The sequence below is a fragment of the Bombina bombina genome, chromosome 11, assembly GCF_027579735.1.
Source record: "Bombina bombina isolate aBomBom1 chromosome 11, aBomBom1.pri, whole genome shotgun sequence".
In the NCBI taxonomy this organism is placed as follows: Eukaryota; Metazoa; Chordata; class Amphibia; order Anura; family Bombinatoridae; genus Bombina; species Bombina bombina.
Window position 1 is genome coordinate 166,461,748 of NC_069509.1, and position 23,961 is coordinate 166,485,708.

A 23,961-nucleotide genomic window follows, 5' to 3' on the forward strand; every position below is an offset into this window, starting at 1 on the left:
TGACCACAGGCACAGTTCTTGTTAAGGCCAGAAGTAAAATATTGGAGAGGCAAAGGCAAAGGATGGTGAGAACGGTGAAAAACAGCCCACAGACCACCTCCAAAGACCTACAACATCTTGCTGCAGATGGTGTCCCTGTGCATCATTCAATAATTCAGCGTATGGGAGAGTGATGCGGAAGAAGCCTTTTCTGCACACATGCACAAACAGAGTCACTTGAGGTATGCAAACGCACATTTGGACAATCCAGCTTCATTTTGGATGAAGGTGCTGTGGACTGATGAAACAAATATTGAGTTATTTGGTCATAACAAGGGGCATTATGCATGCTGGCAAAAGAACACAGCGTTCCAAGACAAACACTTGCTTGCCACAGTAAAATTTGGTGGATGTTCCATCATGCTGTGGGGCTGTGTGGCCAGTGCCGGTACTGGTAATCTTGTTAAAGTTGAGGGTTGCATGGATTCCACTCAATATCAGCAGCTACTTGAGAATAATGTTGAGGAATCAGTCACAAAGTTGAAGTTACGCTGGAGCTGGATATTTCAACAAGACACCGACTCAAAACACTGCTCAAAATCTACTCTGGCATTTATGCAGAGGAACAAGTACAATATTCTGGAATGGCCATCCCATTCCCCAGACCTGAATATCATTGAAAATCTGTGGGGTGATTTGAAGCGGGCTGTCCATGCTCGGCAACCATCAAACCTAACTGAACTGGAGATGTTTTGCAAGGAGGAATGGTCCAAAATACCTTCATCCAGAATCCAGACACTCATTACAGGCTATAGGAAGCGTCTAGAGGCTCTTATTTCTGCTAAAGGAGGCTCTACTAAATATTGATGCAATATTTCTGTTGGGGTGCCCAAATGTATGCACCTGGCTAATTTCATTTTGATGCATAATGCACATTTTCTGTTAATCCAATAAACCACATTTCACTACTGGAATATTACTGTGTCCTTCAGTTATTTGATAGATCAAAATGAAATTGCTGTTTCAAACACCCAATTATTTTAAATCAAAATCATGGAAATTGTCAGGGGTACCTAAACTTTTTGCATACGACTGTATATATATATATATATATATATATATATATATATATATATATATATATAGATAGATAGATAGATAAATATACCATATTCCTCTACATGAAGAAAATTGGAATGTGAAATATTTACAGTAAATACATAGTTACAAAGTTTTACTTTTATTATATTAATATTGCATAAATATGATTTTTCATGTTTTGAGCTACTTGACTGCAAAGATCTCAATGCACATATAACAGGTAGCCCTCAGTTTACGCCGGGGTTAGGTTTCAGAAGGAATGGTTGTAAATCGAAACTGTTGTAAATTTCAAAATTTTTAAAGCTTTGAAATGAAGACTTTAAATGCTTAACAGCATTATAAACCTAATAAAATAATCACACAATACAGACTTTACTTGCATTTTTCTGCAAACAGTTCTTTCTATGCATTCCAATCTGGACTGATTTATAGACAGGAAGATCTTGTTCCTTTGCAAGCTGCTCGATAGCTCATGTCTGGTAAACTGATTAATTTCAGCTTGCTTGGCTTGCATATCTTTGGTGCAACACAAGCGGACAGCTCCACCTACTGGCTATTTTAATCAATGCATATATATATATTTATTTACGTATACACATGCATTAATGTGTTTATATGAGTATATATTTGTCTGTAAATACATATATACAATACACATATAAATACATGAATACACATGTACACACACACATGTTTAGACATGTATATGTATGTAAAGTATATCTCTGTTAAATTCCTTTGTCTGCCCTTTTTTTTTACCTGTGACCTCATATCTTTGAGCCCATATAACTTTTTAAACAATTTTTTTAATATTTTTTTTATCAGACAGTGTTGTTATGAGTGCTACTGTACTGTTCATTGTATTTTTGATGTGTTTTGTGCAACTTTTTTGATTCATAACAGTTAACCAGAGCTCTGAAGTTGCGCTATCCGGATGAGTTTTAAATTCAATTGCCCTCGAGCAAATGTGTTTACTTTAAACTTGTAATATGCATGCTACTTCCAATACTCACAAAGACCCACAATAAACCTTTTTGTGCTCCCGCACAAGAATCAGAGAACCACTCATAATCCATTCAAAATTGGCAAAAAAAATATTGGTATAATGGACTCCAAAATGAATGGCACCATCAAAATGGTGAATTTAAATAATGCTGACTATGTAATAACATACTCGACTAAATTACAAGTGGAGCGCAAATGTTTGTGCCCAAGCGATAAGGGGTATATTGTGAGGGTTTGCGATCATCTAGCTTAGCGTTCGTATTACAAGTTAAAAGAAAACGTTATCGCAATCTACGCTAAAATGATTTCCGCAACTTCAGAGTTCTGGTTAACTGCTTTGCAAAACTAAAAACTTGCACAAAACACATCAAAAATGCACTCCAAAGTACACTTACACTCATAATAACACTATATAATAAAAATATTACAAACAAATATTGTACACAAAAGTTATAAAGGCTCAAATATATGAGATCACAGGTGTTAGTCATGCATATATATTTTTAAAATGTGTATATATATATATATATATATATACTGTATATGTGTGTATCTATATTTGTGTACATATGTATTTACATATGTATAAGTTCATATATGTATTTACAGATATATACACATATAAAAACACATAAATACATATCGCCTAGATTTAGAGTTTTGTCTGTAAAGACCCGCGGTGCTAACGCTGCTTTTTTTTCCAGCGCACCCTTAAGACAATGCTGGTATTTAGAGTTGTCTGAGGGGCTGCGTTAGGCTCCAAAAAGGGAGCGTTGAGCCTAATTTACCGCCACTTCAACCCTCAATACCAGCGTTGCTTACGGTAGCGGCTAGCTGGAAAAACGTGCTCGTGCACGATTCCCCAATAGGAAACAATGGGGCAGTTTGGGCAGGAAAAAACCTAACACCTACAAAAAAGCAGCGTTAAGCTCCTAACGCAGCCCCATTGTTTCCTATGGGGAAACAGTTTCTAAATCTGCACCTAACACCCTAACATGTACCCCAAGTCTAAACACCCCTAACCTTACACTTATTAACCCCTAATCTGCCGCCCCCGCTATCGCTGACACCTGCATTACACAATTAACCCCTAATCTGCCACTCAGGACACCGCAGCAACCTACATTATACCTATATACCCCTAATCTGCTGCCCCCAACATCGCCAACACCTACATAATATTTATTAACCCCTAATCTGCCACCCCCAACATCGCCGCTACCTTACCTACACTTATTAACCCCTAATCTGCCGACCAGACCTCGCTGCTACTCTAATAAATGTATTAACTCCTAAAGCTAAGTCTAACCCTAACCCTAACACCCCCCTAAATTAAATATAATTTTAATCTAACCAAAAAAAAAAAATTATTAACTAAAGTATTCCTAATTAAAACTAAATACTTACCTGTAAAATAAACCCTAATATAGCTACAATATAATGAATAATTACATTGTAGCTATTTTAGGATTTATATTTATTTTACAGGCAACTTTGAATTATTTTAACTAGGTACAATAGCTATTAAATAGTTATTTACTATTTAATAGCTACCTAGTTAAAATAATTACAAAATTACCTGTAAAATAAATCCTAACCTAAGTTACAATTAAACCTAACACTACACTATCAATAAATAAATTAAATCAATTAACTACAAGTACCTACAATTAAATAAACTAAACTAAATTACAAAATAAACAAACACTAAATTACAAAAAATAAAAAAAGATTACAAGAATTTTAAGCTAATTACACCTACTCTAAGCCCCCTAATAAAATAAAAAAGCTCCCCAAAATAAAAAAAATCTACAATTACCTACAATTAAATAAACTAAACTAAATTACAAAAAATAAAAAAAGATTACAAGAATTTTAAGCTAATTACACCTACTCTAAGCCCCCTAATAAAATAACAAAGCCCCCCAAAATAAAAAAAAATCCCTACCCTAATCTAAATTAAAAAAGTTAACAGCTCTATTACCTTACCAGCCCTTAAAAGGGCTTTTTGCGGGGCATGCCCCAAAGAAATCAGCTCTTTTGCCTGTAAAAAAAAACACAATACCACCCCCCAACATTACAACCCACCACCCACATACCCCTACTCTAACCCAAACCCCCCTTAAATAAACCTAACACTACCCCCCTGAAGATCTCCCTACCTTGAGTCGTCTTCACCCAAGAGGACATCCAGACCAGCAGAAGTCTTCATCCTATCCGGGCAGAAGAGGATATCCGGACCAGCAGACATCTTCACCCAAGCGGCATCTTCTATCTTCATACATCCGACGAGGAGCGGCTCCATCTTCAAGACCTCCGGCGCGGAACATCCTTCCTGCACGACGACTAGACGATCGGAACAGCCATTAGAATGCGAGCTCAATCTGATTGGCTGATTGGATCAGCCAATCCGATTGAACTTGAATCTGATTGGCTGATTCAATCAGCCAATCAGATTTTTCCTACTTTAATTCCGATTGGCTGATAGAATCCTATCAGCCAATCGGAATTCGAGGGACGCCATCTTGGATGACGTTACTTAAAGGAACCTTCAATTGTCATCTAGTCGTCGTGCAGGAAGGATGTTCCACGCCGGAGGTCTTGAAGATGAAGCCGCTCCTCGTCGGATGGATGAAGATAGAAGATGCCGCTTGGATGAAGATGTCTGCCGATCCGGATGTCCTCTTCTGCCCGGATAGGATGAAGACTTCTGCTGGTCTGGATGTCCTCTTCTGGTCCATCCGATGAAGACTTCAGCCCGGTTGGGTGAAGACGACTCAAGGTAGGGAGATCTTCAGGGGGGTAGTGTTAGGTTTATTTAAGGGTGGTTTGGGTTAGAGTAGGGGTATGTGGGTGGTGGGTTGTAATGTTGCGGGGTGGTATTGTGGTTTTTTTTACAGGCAAAAGAGCTGATTTCTTTGGGGAATGCCCCGCAAAAAGCCCTTTTAAGGGCTGGTAAGGTAATAGAGCTGTTAACTTTTTTAATTTAGATTAGGGTAGGGAATTTTTTTTATTTTGGGGGGCTTTGTTATTTTATTAGGGGGCTTAGAGTAGGTGTAATTAGCTTAAAATTCTTGTAATCTTTTTTTATTTTTTGTAATTTAGTTTAGTTTATTTAATTGTAGGTAATTGTAGGTACTTGTAGTTAATTTATTTAATTTATTTATTGATAGTGTAGTGTTAGGTTTAATTGTAACTTAGGTTAGGATTTATTTTACAGGTAATTTGGTAATTATTTTAACTAGGTAGCTATTAAATAGTAAATAACTATTTAATAGCTATTGTACCTAGTTAAAATAAATACAAAGTTGCCTGTAAAATAAATATAAATCCTAAAATAGCTACAATGTAATTATTCGTTATATTGTAGCTATATTAGGGTTTATTTTACAGGTAATTATTTAGTTTTAAATAGGAATACTTTAGTTAATAAGATTTCATTTATTTCGTTAGATTAAAATTATATTTAATTTAGGGAGGTGTTAGGGTGAGGGTTAGACTTAGCTTTAGGGGTTAATACATTTATTAGAGTAGCGGCGAGGTCTGGTCGGCAGATTAGGGGTTAATAAGTGTAGGTAGGTAGCGGCGACGTTGGGGGGGGCAGATTAGGGGTTAATAAATATTATGTAGGTGTCAGCGATGTTAGGGGCAGCATATTAGGGGTTCATAGGAAGAATGTAGGAGGCGGCGATGTGCGGTCGGCAGATTAGGGGTTTAAAAAATTTATTAGAGTGGCGGTGATGTGGGGGGCCTCGGTTTTGGGGTACATAGGTAGTTTATGGGTGTTAGTGTACTTTAGAGCACAGTAGTTAAGAGCTTTATAAACCGGCGTTAGCCCAGAAAGCTCTTAACTACTGACTTTTTTCTGCGGATGGAGTCGTGTCGGTAGAGGCTCTACCGCTCACTTCAGCCAAGAGTCTAAATACCAGCGTTAGGACGATCCCATTGAAAAGATAGGATACGCAATTGGCGTATGGGGATCTGCGGTATGGAAAATTTGCGGCTTGGAAGTGAGCGTTAGACCCTTTCCTGGCTGACTCTAAATACCAGCAGGCGGCCAAAAGCAGCGGTAGGGGCCCTTAACGCTGCTTTTGACTGCTAACCCCAAACTCTAAATCTAGGCGTATGTTTGCATAAATAAATATAAATATATATATATATATAAGTGCATTGGAGCACTTTACAGTTAAACATGTTAAAGAATATTTATGCAACATTCATTTTTAACTGTATTTAATGTTAATTTTTGACATTCCAATGTTCTGCACATAGAATATGTTCTATGTTTTTTAAATAGATATTCCTATATATATATACATATATATGTGTGTATATATATATATATATATATATATATATACAGTATATATATAGTATCAAAATACCATCAGATACATGTAAAAATATTTTTTTATAAACATTGGAATGTGAAATATTCATATTTTCATGTTGGTTTAGCTCAAATGAGAATATGCAATTGTGTTTGTGTGAGAAGTGCTGGATTCAAGTGAAGTACAAACTATTGAGGTTTAGCTGTAAGTTCTTTTTGGGTGAGGGGTTGTTTTAGTATAGGGTTTTTTTAATGGTGATTTAGAGGCCTACTGATATAGCAGGTTAGTTTGCGGTTTATGGGTTAATGTTGTAGGGGGGTTCAATGAGTAGGTGGATGTGGTAGTTTAAGGCTTATTAGAGTAGGGTGCTTATTTGATGGAGGTTAATGCTCAAGTATAGGTGGGTTTTTTTTAACTTTGCTGCTAAATTGAATTAATTGGGGTAAATATGATATCACAAATGTGATATCCTCTGATTAACTTTTTTGCATGCGTACATTTTTTACTTTCAACTTGTAATACCTGTGCTACCCTATGTGTGCATGACGCGAGCAGTAATTACTGCTCAAAATATAATCTAGCCCCATATGAGTGCTGGTTAGGACTAAGGGTTTGAGATGGTAATAGGACAAGGGTTCAAATCAGGTTTAGGGTTAAGTCTATGGTTAGAGTTAGGGCTATTACTTAGGTTAGAGATAGAGTTAGAACTAGAGTTGGAGATATGGTTAGAGTTAGGGTTAGGACTAGAGTTGGATATAGGGTAAGGGTTAGGGCTATGACTAGGGTATGAGGCGGGGTAACAACTATATTTTGATCAAGATATAGGGCTTGATTAAAGGTTAGGTCAAGGACTAGGGTAAGACTTAAGACTAGGTTAAAGGTTAGGGAAGTATTATGGTTGAAAGTAGAGTTTGCTCTGGGGTTAAGGCTAAGGCCAGTGCTAGAGTCATGGGGGTCAATTTATGGAGCTTGATACCCCATGAAGTTATGAAGCAGCGGTCTAAAGATCGCTGCTCCATAACCTGTCTGCCTGCTCTGAGGTGGCGGACAGAAATCAACCCGATTGAATACGATCGGGTTGCTTGGCATCCCCTGCTAGAGGCCGATTGGCTGGGAATCTGCAGGAGCCAGTATTGAACCAGCATTTATCGATGTGCAGCAGACATGATACGCTACATTGCATCATGTCGGCTCACACTTTAGTAAATTGACCCCATAGTATCGATTAGGGGTAGGGATATGATAACATTTAGAACCAGGCCTAAGGCTAAAGTTAGTGTTAATGTCTTTAGCTTCCAGAGAGAGCTGAGGTCTGATATGCAAGGAGTTAAAATGACCATATAAAAACTAGACACACATCTCAGATCCCAAAATTCTCATGCTTATTAAAGGGACACTGAACCCAATTTTTTCTTTCATGATTTAGATAGAGCATGACATTTTAATCAACTTTCTAATTTACTCCTATTATCAATTTTTCTTTGTTCTTTTGCTATATTTATTTAAAAAGCAGGAATGTAAATCTTAGCAGCCAGCCCATTTTAGGTTCAGCACCATGGATAGCGCTTGCTTATTGGAAGCTTACATTTACCCACCAATAAGCAAGCATAACCCAGGTTCTCAACCAAAAATGGGCCGGCTCCTATGCATTATATTCCTGCTTTTTAAATAAAGATATCAAGAGAACGAATAAAAATTGATAAAATGAGTAAATTAGAAAGTTGCTTAAAATTACATGTTCTGTCTGAATCATGAAAGTAAAAAATTGGGTTTAGTGTCCCTTTAATCTAGTATCAGTGTGCCTTTAATACATCTAAATAATATCATGGATTAAGCATAAGTCCCATGATGCACAGTTCAGAATAATAAAAAATATTTGTTAATACTCACCAACGCCATCTTTAGTAGTAGCTGTGACAACAAAGACAGATATTAGAAAATGTAGTTGAAAATAAAAAAGAGAAAACAAAATAATTGTGATTGGTTGATTTAGATCAGAAGTGAATAACTGGCGACCCATGGGCCACATGCGGTCCTCAAAGCGGCCATGATTTAATAAACATTTAGCAAGGTCCTTGTTAGTTAATTGATTCCTGTATCAGCCAAAGAGTATGTAAACATATTCTTTGTTCTTAGCTAGTCATAACCCCATTTAAAAAAATAAAAAAAAAAAAAAAAAAAAATATATATATATATGTATATATATATATATATATATATATATATATATATATATATATATATATATATATATATATATTGAATGATTCTGCTGTCTTGAAGTAGTAGGACTAGCTACTGGTTTAACTTTATTTAAGTTTAAGCTGCTGTCCAGCTGACCTGAAACCATTTCCCATAGGAAATTGCAAACAAACAGATGTTTGTTAACAAACTAATTCTGAACGTCCTCTTTAACTATTATTGCATACTTCCAAGCCGACCCTCATTCAGTGGGATTGCCACAGGTTGGGGGATTTGGCCTACTTCAGCCTTAGATTATCCCTGGTTTAAGGGATTATAATAGCCTCGAATATAAAGAAAAGGAATATAAAAGGCTCCTATCGCTGTTTGGGCTGCACAACGTGCAATGGCCTAGTGGGTACTAAAGTTTTCCATCACCCACACACCAACCGAATATTTTCTATTCGACACTCCATAACGTCTACCACCACTCACGTTATATACTTATTGTTTTGTCCATGTTCCTGCTTCTACATAGGGAAGACCTCTGGCACACTTCGTGAGCGTATGGCCAATAACCGCCACGCCATAAGGACAGCACTTAAAAACGGTGACTCTGAACAGCCAGTGGCGCGACATTGCGCTAAGAAGGCACACTCAGTGTCCTCCATCCGCTATATCCTAATAGACCACATACCCCCACTGGATCGGGGGGGTGACCGGAACAAGCAACTCTTGAAACGAGAGGCCCAGTGGATGTTCAGATTGGGCACAATACAGCCAGGTGGCCTGAACACTATGCCGGACTTTAAGAGCATTATGTGATCAACAACTGGGGTGCCACATACTTGGGGTATGCCAGGTGGACATTGTGGCTCCGTCTTGGCACACATTCCACTCTCCCCTAGATGTAGGGGAGGGTGTTGTGCACCTAACGGCATGGTGTAAGGGGGGACATCTGTCTCCACCTTCTCCGTGGAAGCCTGGTCCGCTGGGAGCCATTACCCACTGCTTTAATTTGCACCACCAGTCTTAAAAATGGACATAAAAAATTATTTCACCCACTTGGACAAATCCCAAAGGTGGACAGTATCCACATGAGCTATATGTCCTTTTGACCATTACCATAACTACCTCTTTTTGCAGATCCTCGTTTGTTTTACAATTATGTTTGAGGATAGAATTTGAAAATAAGGCTTTTTTCCTTACACGATCTTGTGCATAGCCATTTACATTTATATGTGGCCGATGCAAGCTACAATCCTTTAATGTCCAAATCGAATGCATATAAAAATGGTGCCCCAGCGTTATAACAGCACAGCCCTACAATATTACATATATTATATATATTCCTTTTTCTGTATACTGTTCCCATTCGATATATTTATTTATTTGCACATACATTGTAGCAGCACACATGCTAAACGTCATCCTGCTTCAATACACTGGTGATACATTGTAAGACACAGCACCCATATCTGCAACATTGTATTTGCTTCTCATTTACCATTTGCCACTCTAATCATCTGTACTGTTATAAGGTCCAACTTTTTAACTTTTTAAATTTTTTAAGTTTTCAATGATTATTTTCAATATGCGATATGATCGTATACAGTTTGATAGTACGCTATTTCTGACACTAAGAAAATTGTGGTCCCACACAGCTGACACGTAATTATAAATTCCACATAAGTTGTGACACTTCCGGGTAAACCGGATTGTATATGATCACCATGGTGACTGTCTCCATGCCGACTGGACGCAGTAACATTTGACACCATATATTCATCACAAAATTTTACAGGCACTTACGATAATGTGGCACATTTTTTGTTATAACAAGTCTCTACATTAGTATGTCACTCTAATACGTTTAAAATTGTAGAGTGTATAATTTCATATTAATTTTATGTTTGTTGATCTAATCCGCAAACCGGAAGTGAGGCAATGCAACTTCCGGTTTCGGGTTACACTGTGGAACGCAAGATGCGTTCCAAATTCAAAAAAATTGGCGCACTTTTCCTTTGGAGACACTCAGGTTGATGTGATGTAATTGATATGTAACACTATAAATGAGTTGAATTTTGTTTGTTTTACGTGCTGATGAAGGGGTTGTGAACCCCGAAAACGTTCCATTAAATTGGTTTCTTTTGCAAAAAGACCTGAGAGTGCATTCTCTTGTTTTCTATATATATATATATATATATATATATAGATGTATATATATATATATATATATATATATATATATATATATATATATATATTGAATGATTCTGCTGTCTTGAAGTAGTAGGACTAGCTACTGGTTTAACTTTATTTAAGTTTAAGCTGCTGTCCAGCTGACCTGAAACCATTTCCCATAGGAAATTGCAAACAAACAGATGTTTGTTAACAAACTAATTCTGAACGTCCTCTTTAACTATTATTGCATACTTCCAAGCCGACCCTCATTCAGTGGGATTGCCACAGGTTGGGGGATTTGGCCTACTTCAGCCTTAGATTATCCCTGGTTTAAGGGATTATAATAGCCTTGCACAAGAATGCCTGGACATGCCCGTATAGTTTACCGACAGCCCAGACATTCCCATAATACTGCCGACAATCTACCTGTGACCCTTCCCCTCTTACAAAATAATGATGATGTGCCATTTTTAACCTCCTGGAATCTTAAAGAGACAGGAGGTTTGTTATTGAATGAAGAGCGAAAACTACTTTATTTTTGTGATTAACGATTCATCCAAAAAAAAATTCTGTCTGTGTACAAGAGAATAAGAAGAGTTCAAGAGAATACAAAAATCACCATAAGATGTTTTCTCTTACTGGTGAAACAGCTAGCAAATTGTAATAGGGATATAACTATAGGGAACAAAAAAGGGGCACTTACCAGGGGCCTGTGATGTGCTAGTAACTGTAAAAATAAAACGATTAAAAATTAGTTTCAATATATCGTAACCATAATAATCATAATAAAATCATAATAATCATAATATAATCATAATAATCATAATATAATCATAATTGTTTCAATGCATTATAATGTAAATTAAAACAGGATTGGAATTATTTTGTTGTCAAAAAAGGCACTTGACTAAAAGAGTGATTTCTGTCTATGTTGCAGTTAGGCGTACTGCACCTTTAAGGAGTAGTATCAATTAGGCTTTAATTGCAGTTGTCTATATTAGCTCTGTGTTTGTAGGATATGGTTGATTGCGTATTGAGTTACTGAACCTTTTACTCTGGAAGTTACTACTTGGACATACTGAGTTGACTTCTGTTCCCGGACTAAGCTTTTTAATTAACCTTTTGTTTTAAATGACTTGGTACTTGACTTTGACTTGTTTGTGGACTCTGCATTTATTAAATGATTTTGTGCTGCTTTTTCCTGTGAGGCCTTGACCCGAACTGTCTGACTAAGATTATCTTTACCCTGGGTATTTCTATATCAGAAAATCTGCATTAAGAATTTTTTTGGAAGCTGCATTCGTCTGAATAGTGACTAAACTTATACAAAGATATGTCTTTCTTTGATATTTGAATTTAAAAACTCATAGTTACTTTTGAGTAATAGAGAGTTTTGAGCTACTAAATTTAGTCTCATTGCTCTCTTACCCCGACCAGTCCCAAGCTTGGGAATTGCAGAACAATTGCTAATGTTTCTGTGGTGGATCTGCACCAGTCCAGGTCATGAATGGGTGCTCCAGGGACATTATCAGGTATTTATGGGTAGCTTTACAGTCCTCCATATAAATGAAAATGAAAAAAAAGTGGAGGGAACACAAGAGTGGTTTGAAACCACAACCATGTGTTATGGTTGGGAGCTCTGAAGAAGAAGTCTTTGCAAAACTTCAAAAGACGACAACAGAGCAGGGCATGCTCTATAATTACCTAGGTGGCATTTAACAGGGGTGGCACACTATTAAGGAGAGCATAATCTGGCTAATAGTGTTTTATGGGATATTAGGTCTATATGGGGTCCATCAGATGGATATCAGCATGTTCTCAAGTAAAATTTAAATCTGCTGAACATTTCACTGGTTGGATTTACATTGTAGTGGGTAGAGAGTTAAGGGCACAACTTTTTACTTGGACCCAGGCAGAAACTGGAGAAAAGGATTATTTAGTGATACAATGAACTAAAGTAAGATACTTATTAAATTTGATATGTGACACAGTGTATGTCAACAATAATAATAAAAAAGCTTACCTGAAGTATGAGTACTGAGAAAATTAAATCACTCAAAATCATCAATCTCCAATCACTGTCATACTAGTTATTAATTATCACTAAATATTACATTTAATATATCCTGTATCTCTATAATTATACTTAACAGATTTCTACAAGGAATTTACATTTAACAATGTAACAAAAATTACACCCAGCTCAACTAGGTGAAAAACAGGAAAAAACATGCTTTATAAGACCTTTCTCCCATTGACATCCAACCCGACACGTCAAAACCTCTCTATCCACCTTCCCCCCACATCACAATTTATAATAAATGTATTAACCTCTAAACCGCCATGCCCCACTACCAAAACTAGCAATTAAAACTATTAACCCCTAATCCGTTATGCCCCCACACAGGGCCGCCATCAGGGGGTGACAGGGGTGACTCCTGTCAGGGGGCCAATGGGCTAGGGGGGCCCCATGAGGCAAGAACTAAAAAAAAAACAATTTTTTTTTTTTTTTACATTTTGGCAGCCACCAGTGGGTACTACAGCAGAGTGCTAATTGAGCATGGGAAATGTTATAACAAGGAGTAAAGTATTAGCATTTGAGAGGATTTCTGAGTGTGCACTAAACCACTATGCACAGTGTGAGACAGACTTGGCACTTTGAAGAGTGTGTGCCTGAGTCAGACGGCAGATCACTTTCATTTGTAGAGTAGGTACGAATTACTTAGCAAATGTTTTTTATTTCTTTGTACAATTTAAGATTGTAACTTCAGTGTGGTAGTAGTTGTATGGTGGGGCCAGGGGTCCATAAAAACACATTTTTTTTAGCAGCAGTGTATTTATGATTATTTGACACTGGTGTAGAAATTCTATATTTAAAACTATGCAGAAATGTTTCCTCCTCAATACACAAATGATATATATTACATTCCAGTTTACTGCCCCTTTATGCAAGGACTTTCTAGATACAAGGAGGCATGTTATCTAAGATTTTTACATCTGCATTACATGTTATACTCTCAGACTAAGATTCCTCAGTGTTGGAAATTAGACAGGTTAACTTAAAACTGTTCAGTTTACTCTACAGCTGACTTAATTTTGAAATACATACCAACAAGCTTAAATCCTGCATTTAACCAGATCTAATGGTATGAGTACCACAGCTTATGGTTCCACCAAGACCATATAGAGTACAGCATTTTCAAAATCCACAAGTACAGCTGACAGATGGGAACATTTGTACACTATATTTGAAGTGTTGCTCTTGGTTGGGGAAAATGGGGAAAATATCAAACAAACATATGTCAACCTTTTAAAAGTACTTTTCTTCATCTAGCCATCTACCCAGATCATTAATGTACAATTTTGAATTCACAGAATTATTTTTGTTTGCACATTTACAAATATGATTCTTTAAAAAGTGATCTCTTAATTTCTGCATTTTTTTTTATCATGCATGTATGAATGTTTCCTCCTGTGAGTGTTTCTGTGGTTGTCTGTGTTTATGAATTTGGGCTTTGGGTTGTGTCTCTATGAGTGTGTATGTATTTTGTTTCTGTTGGCATCTCTGTGAGGGTGGGTGTGTATGTCTTTGTGCATTTTCTGTGGATGTCTGTGAGGGTGTGTGCATATGTATTTGAGCTTTTTCTATGGGTGTCTCTGTGAGGGTGGGCGTGTGTTAATCTTTGTGTATTTTCTCTGGATGCCTCTGTGAGGGAGGGTGTGTATGTCTGTTTTCTGTGGATGTCTCTGTGAGGGTGTGTGTGTGTGTGTGTGTGTGTATGTCTGTGTTTTCTGTGGATGTCTCTGTGAGGGTGTGTATTTTCTGTGGGTGTCTCTGTGAGGGTGTGTGTGTATGTCTTTGTGTGTTTTCTGTGGATGTCTCAGTGAGGGTGTGTATATATGTCTTTCTGTGTTTTCTGTGGGTGTCTCTTTGTGTGTGTGTATGTCTTTGTGTGTTTTCTGAGGCTGTCTCTGTTGGTGTTTCCTTGGGTGTATGTGCAAGTTTGAGTTTGTGTGTGTCTTTGTGTGTTTTCTGAGGCTGTCTCTGTTGGTGTTTCCTTGGGTGTATGTACAAGTTTGAGTTTGTGTGTGTGTGTCCATTGTCTGTTCCCTTTTAGGACATTTTGACCTTACTACTGATTATTCACATCTTTCTACAGACTTTGAGACTAATGAAACCTTTAAATTAACCTTTAAATTATTGTTTAGGCAGTTCAGGGCACCTTCCTTTCAGCTACTGCATGCTGTTTCATCATTTAGTTGGCATCTTCCTTTACAAAAATATAATCAGAACTCCATATTTTGCTTTCTAAATCTCCTTTTTTTACAAAACTGTAGTTTACCTCATTACTTGTCAGGTCAATGTAAACAAGTGCTAAGTGTCTGTTTGGGTGTCTGTGTCTGAGTTTCTTTGCGTGTTTGCTAGAGTGTCTATATGTGAATCCTTATGTGTGAGTGTATGTGTGTGTTTCAGTGTATGTTACTACCTTTACAACATTTCCAAGTTTAAATAGACACTTAAAGGGCCACTAAACCCAAAATCTTTCTTTCATGATTCAGATAGAGAATAGAAAGTTAAACAGCATTACAATTTACTTCCATTATTTATTTTGCTTCATTTTCTAGATATTCTTAGTTGAAGAAAAAGCAATGCACATGGTGAGCCAATCACATGAGGCTTCTTTGTGCAGCAACCAATCAGCAGCTAGTGATCATATCTAGATATGCTTTTCATCAAAGAATATCAAGAGAATAAAACAAATTAGATAATATAAGTAAATTAGAAAGATGTTTATAATTGCATTTTCTTTCTAAATCATAAAAGAAAAAATGTGGGTGGCATGTCCCTTTAAGATTAAAGTGCATATACATTTTAGTCACTTGGTCAAAAATTGCACATGTCAAAGGAGGGGGGGGGGGGCCCTGATCAATGGTTAAGTCAGGGGCCCCAAAATTTCTAGTGGCGGCCCTGCCCCCACAATGCAAACTAGCTATTAAAAATATTAACCCCTAATCTGCCATGCCCCCACAACGCCATCTAGCTATTAAAACTATTAATCCCTAATCTGCCATAACCCCACAATGCAAACTAGCTATTAAAACTATTAACCCCTAATCCGTCATGCGCCACAACGCAAATAACTAATCACTAAGCCCCCTAACCTAACATCCACTAAATTAACCCCCATTACATTAATTTAAAACATACTAAATTACAATTAAAATAAAAATCCTAACATTATTTAAAAATTAAACCTAAGATTAAATTACAATAATTAAATCTGCCCATACAAATGCCCCTTTAGGGGCAATGGGTATTTTAGGATTTTTTAGTGTTAGTTTTTTTTTATTTTGGGGGGGTTTGGTGGGTGGGGGGTTTTACTGTTAGAGGGGTGACTTAGTATTTTTAAAGGTAAAAGAGCTGTTTAACTTAGGGCAATGCCCTTCAAAAGGCCCTTTTAAGGGCTATTGGTAGTTTAGTTTAGATTAGGGGGTGTTTTTATTTGGGTTTTTTTTTTTTCATAGGGATTAGGTTTAATTTTTTTTATTTTGGATAATTTGGTTTATTATTTTATGTAATGTTTAGACTTCTTTATTTTTTGTAATTTTAGATTAATTTAAATTTATTTTATTTATTTTTAAAGTAATGTTACGGTTCTATTTTAATTTTAACTTACGGCTAGATTACGAGTCTTGCGTTAGGTGGGGTGCAGTGCTAACGTGCAGTTTTTTCTCACCGCTCACTTACCTGCAGCGCTGGTATTACGGGTTTTTACAAACCTGGCGTTAAAAGGCAAGAAGTGGGCGTAGAGCAAAATTGTGCTCCATACCGCACTCCAATACCAGTGCTGCTTAAGTCAGCGGTGAGCTGGTTGTACGTGCTCGTGCACGATTTCCCCATAGACATCAATGGGGAGAGCCGGCTGAGAAAAAGTCTAACACCTGCAAAAAAGCAGCGTAAATCTCAGTAACGCAGCCCCATTAATTCCTATAGGGAAACACATTTTATATTTACACCTAACATCCTAACATGAACCCCGAGTCTAAACACCCCTAATCTTACACTTATTAACCCCTAATCTGCCACCCCCAACATCGCCGACACCTGCATTATACTTATTAACCCCTAATCTGACGCTCCGGACATTGCCGCCACCTACATTATATTTATTAGCCCCTAATCTGCTGCCCCAACATCGCCGACACCTACATTATATTTATTAATCCCTAATCTGCTGCCCCCAACATCACCACCACCTACCTACATTTATTAACCCCTAATCTGCCGCCCCCAACATTACCGCCACTATTCTAAATTTATTAACCCCTAAACCTAAGTCTAACCCTAACACCCCTAACTTAAATATAATTTAAATAAAGCTAAATAAAATTCCTATCATTAACAAAATTATTCCTATTTAAAACTAAATACTTACCTATAAAATAAACCCTAAACTACATTGTAGCTATCTTAGGGTTTATTTTTATTGTGTGTTAAGAGATATTAGGTCTATATGGGGTCCATCAGATGGATATCAGCATGTTCTCAAGTAAAATTTAAATCTGCTGAACATTTCACTGGTTGGAATTACATAGTAGTGGGCAGAGAGTTAAGGGCACCATTTCTTACTTGAACCCAGGCAGGAACTGGAGAAAAGGATTCTTTAGTGATACAATGATCTAAAGTAAGATACTTATTAAGTTGGATCTTTGAAGCACTGTATATCAACAATAATAATAAAAGAGCTTACCTGAAGTATAAGTACCTGAAAAAATAAAATCAGTAAAAAATCATCAATCTCCAAACACTGTCTACTAGTTATTAAGTATCATTAAATATTACATTGAATATATCCAGTATCTCTATAATAATACTTAAACGATTTATACAAGTGATTTACATTTAATTAGAGAATTGATAATGGACAAGGACATAAAGTCATGGTTAAGGGCTAAGGTCCTGTTAAATGAATTTGTAAAGAGCAAAAATTGGTTGCTTTGAATTTAAGAAAACATAGACAATTATCCTAGTAGAACAGGACATACATGTGAAAATAGAGACAATTGTAAAATAATGTAATCTGAACACAGAGTAATTGGAGTTGTATTACTCTTTTTTTTATCACGCGCCACATGCTATCTAGGCTCCCTGGAGCAGTTTTCCTTGCAGTAAATTTCATTACTTTCTATGGGAGACATCTTGCAACTCACACTGACAGTCCCCTTTTTAAGAGCATTCACTGAGGGTACCCAATGTGAGTCTCAGTGTGGCTTTTTAATGCTCCATCTTGTGACATTTAGACCATCTGGACCTCATATGAAGATTAGCAAGAAGATATTACTCCATGCCTGTGAAATTTAAAGGGATATAACACCCAAAAAATGTGTTTATGATTACACATTTAAAACAGTTTCCAATTTAATTCTATTATGAAATTAGCTTCATTCCCATTGTATTTTTTCTTGAAGAAATATCTATGTAGATGTCTGGAGCACTATATGACAGGGCATAGTGCTGCTTTCTAGGGGTCTTGCATATGGATAACATTCTTGCAAAACTGCTCAAGACACGTATACACTCCTAAGCTTACCTTCCTGCTTTTCAACAAAAGATACCAAGAGAACAAATACAATTTGATAATAGGAGAACATTTGGTGAATTTAAATAATGTTGACTATGTAATAACATACTCGGCTAAATTACAAGTGGAGCGCAATTGTTTGTGCCCAAGCAATAAGGGGTATATTGTGAGGGTTTGCGTTCATCTAGCTTAGCGCTCGTATTACAAGTTTAAAAGAAAACGCTATTGCAATCTACGCTAAAATGACTTCAGAGCTCTGGTTAACTGCTTTGCAAAACTAAAAAGTTGCACAAAACACATCAAAGATACATTCCAAAGTACACTTACACTCATAATAACACTATATAATAAAAAATATTACAAAAAAATATTGTACACAAAAGTTATAAAGGCTCAAAGATATGAGATCACAGATGTTAGTCGGGCATATACATTTTTAAAATGTGTGTATATATATATAAACTATATATATTAAAATTAATAAATACATGTAAAAATATTTATTTATAAACATTGGAATGTAAAATATTCATATTTTCATGTTGGTTTAGCTCAAATGAGAATATGCAATCGTGTTTGTGTGAGAAGTGCTGGATTCAAGTGAAGTACAAACTATTGAGGTTTAGCTGTAAGTTTTTTTTGGGTGAGGGGTTGTTTTAGTATAGGGTTTTTTAATGGTGGTTTAGAGGCCAACTAATGTAGCAGGGTAGATTGCGGTTTATGGGTTAATAGTGTAGTGGGCTTAAAAGAGTAGGTGGATGTGGCAGCTTAGGGCTTATTAGAGTAGGGTGCTTATTTGATGGGGGTTAATGCTCGAATATAGGTGTTTTTTATTTTTAACATTGCTGCTAAATGGAATTAATTGGGGTGAATATGATATTGCGAACGTGATATCCTAAAGATTAACTTTTTGCATTTGTACATTTTTTACTTTCAACTTGTAATACCTGTGCTATCCTATGTGTGCATAACGCGAGCTGTAATTACTGCTCAAATTATAATCTAGCCCCATATGAGTGCTGGTTAGGACTAAGGGTTTGAGATGGGAATAGGACAAGGGTTCAAATCAGGTCTAGGGTTAAGTATATGGTTAGAGTTAGGGCTATGACTTAGTTTAGAGAGAGAGTTAGGACTAGAGTTGGAGATATGGTTAGAGTTGGGGTTAGGACTATGGTTGGAGCTAGAGTTAGGACCTGAGTTGGATATAGGGTAAGGGTTAGGGATATGACTAGGGTTAGGGCTATGACTAGGGTATGAGGCGGGGTAACAACTATATTTTGATCAAGATATAGGGCTTGATTAAAGGTTAGGTCAAGAACTAGGGTAAGACTTAGAGACTAGGTTAAAGGTTAGGGAAGTATTATGGTTGAAAGTAGAGTTTGCTCTGGGGTTAAGGCTAAGGCCAGTGCTAGAGTCATGGGGGTCAATTTATGGAGCTTGATACCCCGTGAAGTTATGAAGCAGCGGTCTAAAGATCGCTGCTCCATAACCTGTCTGTCTGCTCTGAGGTGGCGGACAGAAATCAACCCGATTGAATACGATCGGGTTGATTGACACCCCCTGCTAGAGGCCGATTTGCTGCGAATCTGCAGGAGCCAGTATTGAACCAGCAGTTCACAAGAACTGCTGGTGCAATGATAAATGCCGACAGCACATGCTGTCGGCATTTATCGATGTGCAGCGGACATGATACGCTACATTGTATCATGTCCGCTCACACTTTAGTAAATCGACTCCATAGTATCGATTAAGGAGTAGGGATATGATAACATTTAGAACCAGGCCTAAGGCTAAAGTAAGTGTTAATGCCTTTAGCTTCCAGAGAGAGCTGAGGTCTGATATGCAACGGGTTAAAATGACCATATAAAAACTAGACACATATCTCAGAAGATCCCAAATTCTCATGCTTATTAATCTAGCATCAGTGTGCCTTTAATACATCTAAATAATATCATGGATTAAGCATAAATTCCATGATGCACAGTTCAGAATACAGGGAGTGCAGAATTATTAGGCAAATGAGTAGTTTGACCACATCATCCTCTTTATGCATGTTGTCTTACTCCAAGCTGTATAGGCTCGAAAGCCTACTACCAATTAAGCATATTAGGTGATGTGCATCTCTGTAATGAGAAGGGGCGTGGTCTAATGACATCAACACCCTATATCAGGTGTGCATAATTATTAGGCAACTTCCTTTCCTTTGGCAAAATGGGTCAAAAGAAGGACTTGACAGGCTCAGAAAAGTCAAAAATAGTGAGATATCTTGCAGAGGGATGCAGCACTCTTAAAATGGCAAAGCTTCTGAAGCGTTATCATCGAACAATCAAGCGTTTCATTCAAAATAGTCAACAGGGTCGCAAGAAGCGTGTGGAAAAATCAAGGCGCAAAATAACTGCCCATGAACTGAGAAAAGTCAAGCGTGCAGCTGCCAAGATGCCACTTGCCACCAGTTTGGCCATATTTCAGAGCTGCAACATCACTGGAGTGCCCAAAAGCACAAGGTGTGCAATACTCAGAGACATGGCCAAGGTAAGAAAGGCTGAAAGACGACCACCACTGAACAAGACACACAAGCTGAAACGTCAAGACTGGGCCAAGAAATATCTCAAGACTGATTTTTCTAAGGTTTTATGGACTGATGAAATGAGAGTGAGTCTTGATGGACCAGATGGATGGGCCCGTGGCTGGATTGGTAAAGGGCAGAGAGCTCCAGTCCGACTCAGATGCCAGCAAGGTGGAGGTGGAGTACTGGTTTGGGCTGGTATCATCAAAGATGAGCTTGTGGGGCCTTTTCAGGTTGAGGATGGAGTCAAGCTCAACTCCCAGTCCTACTGCCAGTTTCTGGAAGACACCTTCTTCAAGCAGTGGTACAGGAAGAAGTCTGCATCCTTCAAGAAAAACATGATTTTCATGAAGGACAATGCTCCATCACACGCGTCCAAGTACTCCACAGCGTGGCTGGCAAGAAAGGGTATAAAAGAAGAAAATCTAATGACATGGCCTCCTTGTTCACCTGATCTGAACCCCATTGAGAACCTGTGGTCCATCATCAAATGTGAGATTTACAAGGAGGGAAAACAGTACACCTCTCTGAACAGTGTCTGGGAGGCTGTGGTTGCTGCTGCACGCAATGTTGATGGTGAACAGATCAAAACACTGACAGAATCCATGGATGGCAGGCTTTTGAGTGTCCTTGCAAAGAAAGGTGGCTATATTGGTCACTGATTTGTTTTTGTTTTGTTTTTGAATGTCAGAAATGTATATTTGTGAATGTTGAGATGTTATATTGGTTTCACTGGTAAAAATAAATAATTGAAATTGGTATATATTTGTTTTTTGTTAAGTTGCCTAATAATTATGCACAGTAATAGTCACCTGCACACACAGATATCCCCCTAAAATAGCTATAACTAAAAACAAACTAAAAACTACTTCCAAAACTATTCAGCTTTGATATTAATGAGTTTTTTTGGGTTCATTGAGAACATGGTTGTTGTTCAATAATAAAATTAATCCTCAAAAATACAACTTGCCTAATAATTCTGCACTCCCTGTAATAAAAAATATTTGTTAAAACTCACCATTGCCATCTTTAGTAGTAGCTGTGACAACAAACACAGATATTAGAAAATGTAGTTGAAAATAAAAAAGAGAAAACAAAATAATTGTGATTGGTTGATTTAGATCAGAAGTGGATAACTGGCGACCCATGGGCCACATGCGGTCCTCAAAGCGGCCATGATTTAATAAACATTTAAATTGATTAGTTAGTTAATTGATTCCTGTATCAGCCAAAGAGTATGTAAACATATTCTTTGTTCTTAGCTAGTCCTAACCCCATTTAAAAAAAAAATATATATATATATATTGAATGATTCTGCTGTCTTGAACTAGTAGCACTAGCTACTGGTTTACCTTTATTTAAATTGAAGCTGCTGTCCAGCTGACCTGAAACCATTTCCCATAGGAAATTGCAAACAAACAGATGTTTGTTAACAAACTAATTCTGAACGTCCCCTTTAACTATTATTGCATACTTCCAAGCCGACCCTCATTCAGTGGGATTGCCACTTGTTGGGTTTTGGCCTACTTTAGCCTTAGATTATCCCTGGTTTAAGGGATTATAATAGCCTTGCACAAGAATGCCTGGACATGCCTGTATAGTTTACCAACAGCCCAGGCACTCCCATAATACTACCCACAATCTACCTGTGACCCTTCCCCTCTTACAAAATAATGATGATGTGCCCTTTTTAACCTCCTGCAATCCTAAAGAGACAGGAGGTTTGTTACTGAATGAAGAGCGAAAACTACTTTATTTTTGTGAATAATGATTCATCCAAAACAATTTTTCTGTCTGTGTACAAGAGAATAAGAAGAGTTCAAGAGAATACAAAAATCACCATAAGATGTTTTCTCTTACTGGTGAAACAGCTAGCAAATTGTAATAGGGATATAACTATAGGGAACAAAAAGGGGCACTTACCAGGGTTCTGTGATGTGCTAGTAACTGTAAAAATAAAACAATTAAAAATTAGTTTCAATATACCGCAATCATAATAATCATAATATAATCATAATAATCATAATATAATCATAATTGTTTCAATGTATTATAATGTGCATTAAAACATGATTGGAATTATTTTGTTGTCAAAAAAGGCACTTGGCTAAAAGAGTGATTTCTGTCTATGTTGCAGTTAGACGTACTGCACCTTTAAGGAGTACTATCAATTAGGCCTTAATTGCAGTTGTCTATATTAGCTCTGTGTTTGTAGGATATGGTTGATTGTGTATTGAGTTACTGAACCTTTTACTCTGGTAGTTACTACTTGGACATACTGAGTTGACTTCTGTTCCCGGACTAAGCTTTTTCATTAACCTTTTGTTTTAAATGACTTGATACTTGACTTTGACTTGTTTGTGGACTCTACATTTATTAAATAATTTTGTGCTGCTTTTTCCTGTGAGGCCTTGACCCGAACTGTCTGACTAAGATTATCTTTACCCTGGGTATTTCTATATCAGAAAATCTGCATTAAACAATTTTTTGGAAGCTGCATTTGTCTGAATAGCGACTAAACTTATACAAAGATATGTCTTTCTTTGATATTTGAATTTAAAAACTAATTGTTACTTTTGAGTAGTAGAGAATTTTGAGCTACTAAATTAAGTCTCATTGCTCTCTTAGCCCGACCAGTCTCAAGCTTGGGAATTGTAGAACATTTGCTAATGGTTCTGTGGTGGATCTGCACAAGTCCAGGTCATGAATGGGTGCTCCAGGGACATGATCAGGTATTTATGGATGGGTTTACAGTCCTCCATATAAATGGAAAGGAAGAAAAAGTGGAGGGAACACAAGAGTGGTTTGAAACCACAACCATGTGTTATGGTCGGGGGCTCTGAAGAAGAAGTCTTTGCAAAACTTCAAAAGAATACAACAGTGCAGGGCATGCTCTATAATTACCTAGGTGGCATTTAACAGTTGTGGCACATAATGAGAGAATATTCTGGCTAATTGTGTTTAAAGAGATATTAGGTCTATATGGGGTCCATCAGATGGATATCAGCATGTTCTCAAGTAAAATTTAAAT

The 23,961-nt window shown here is 37.0% G+C and overlaps 1 protein-coding gene across 7 annotated transcripts in view; it reads right to left on the bottom strand.

Annotated features, from left to right (window-relative positions):
• Positions 1-23,961, bottom strand: part of LOC128641776 (integumentary mucin C.1-like) — a 98,447-nt gene that overhangs the window by 3,971 nt on the left and 70,515 nt on the right. For all 7 annotated transcript variants that reach the window (XM_053694302.1, XM_053694304.1, XM_053694300.1 and 4 more), the window contains 5 exons: positions 22,854-22,877; positions 21,949-21,969; positions 17,534-17,548; positions 11,485-11,508; positions 8,307-8,327 (listed from right to left, as the gene is read on the bottom strand). In XM_053694302.1, coding sequence (XP_053550277.1) covers positions 8,307-8,327; positions 11,485-11,508; positions 17,534-17,548; positions 21,949-21,969; positions 22,854-22,877 — 105 coding nt within the window. The remainder of the gene's footprint in view (positions 1-8,306; positions 8,328-11,484; positions 11,509-17,533; positions 17,549-21,948; positions 21,970-22,853; positions 22,878-23,961) is intronic.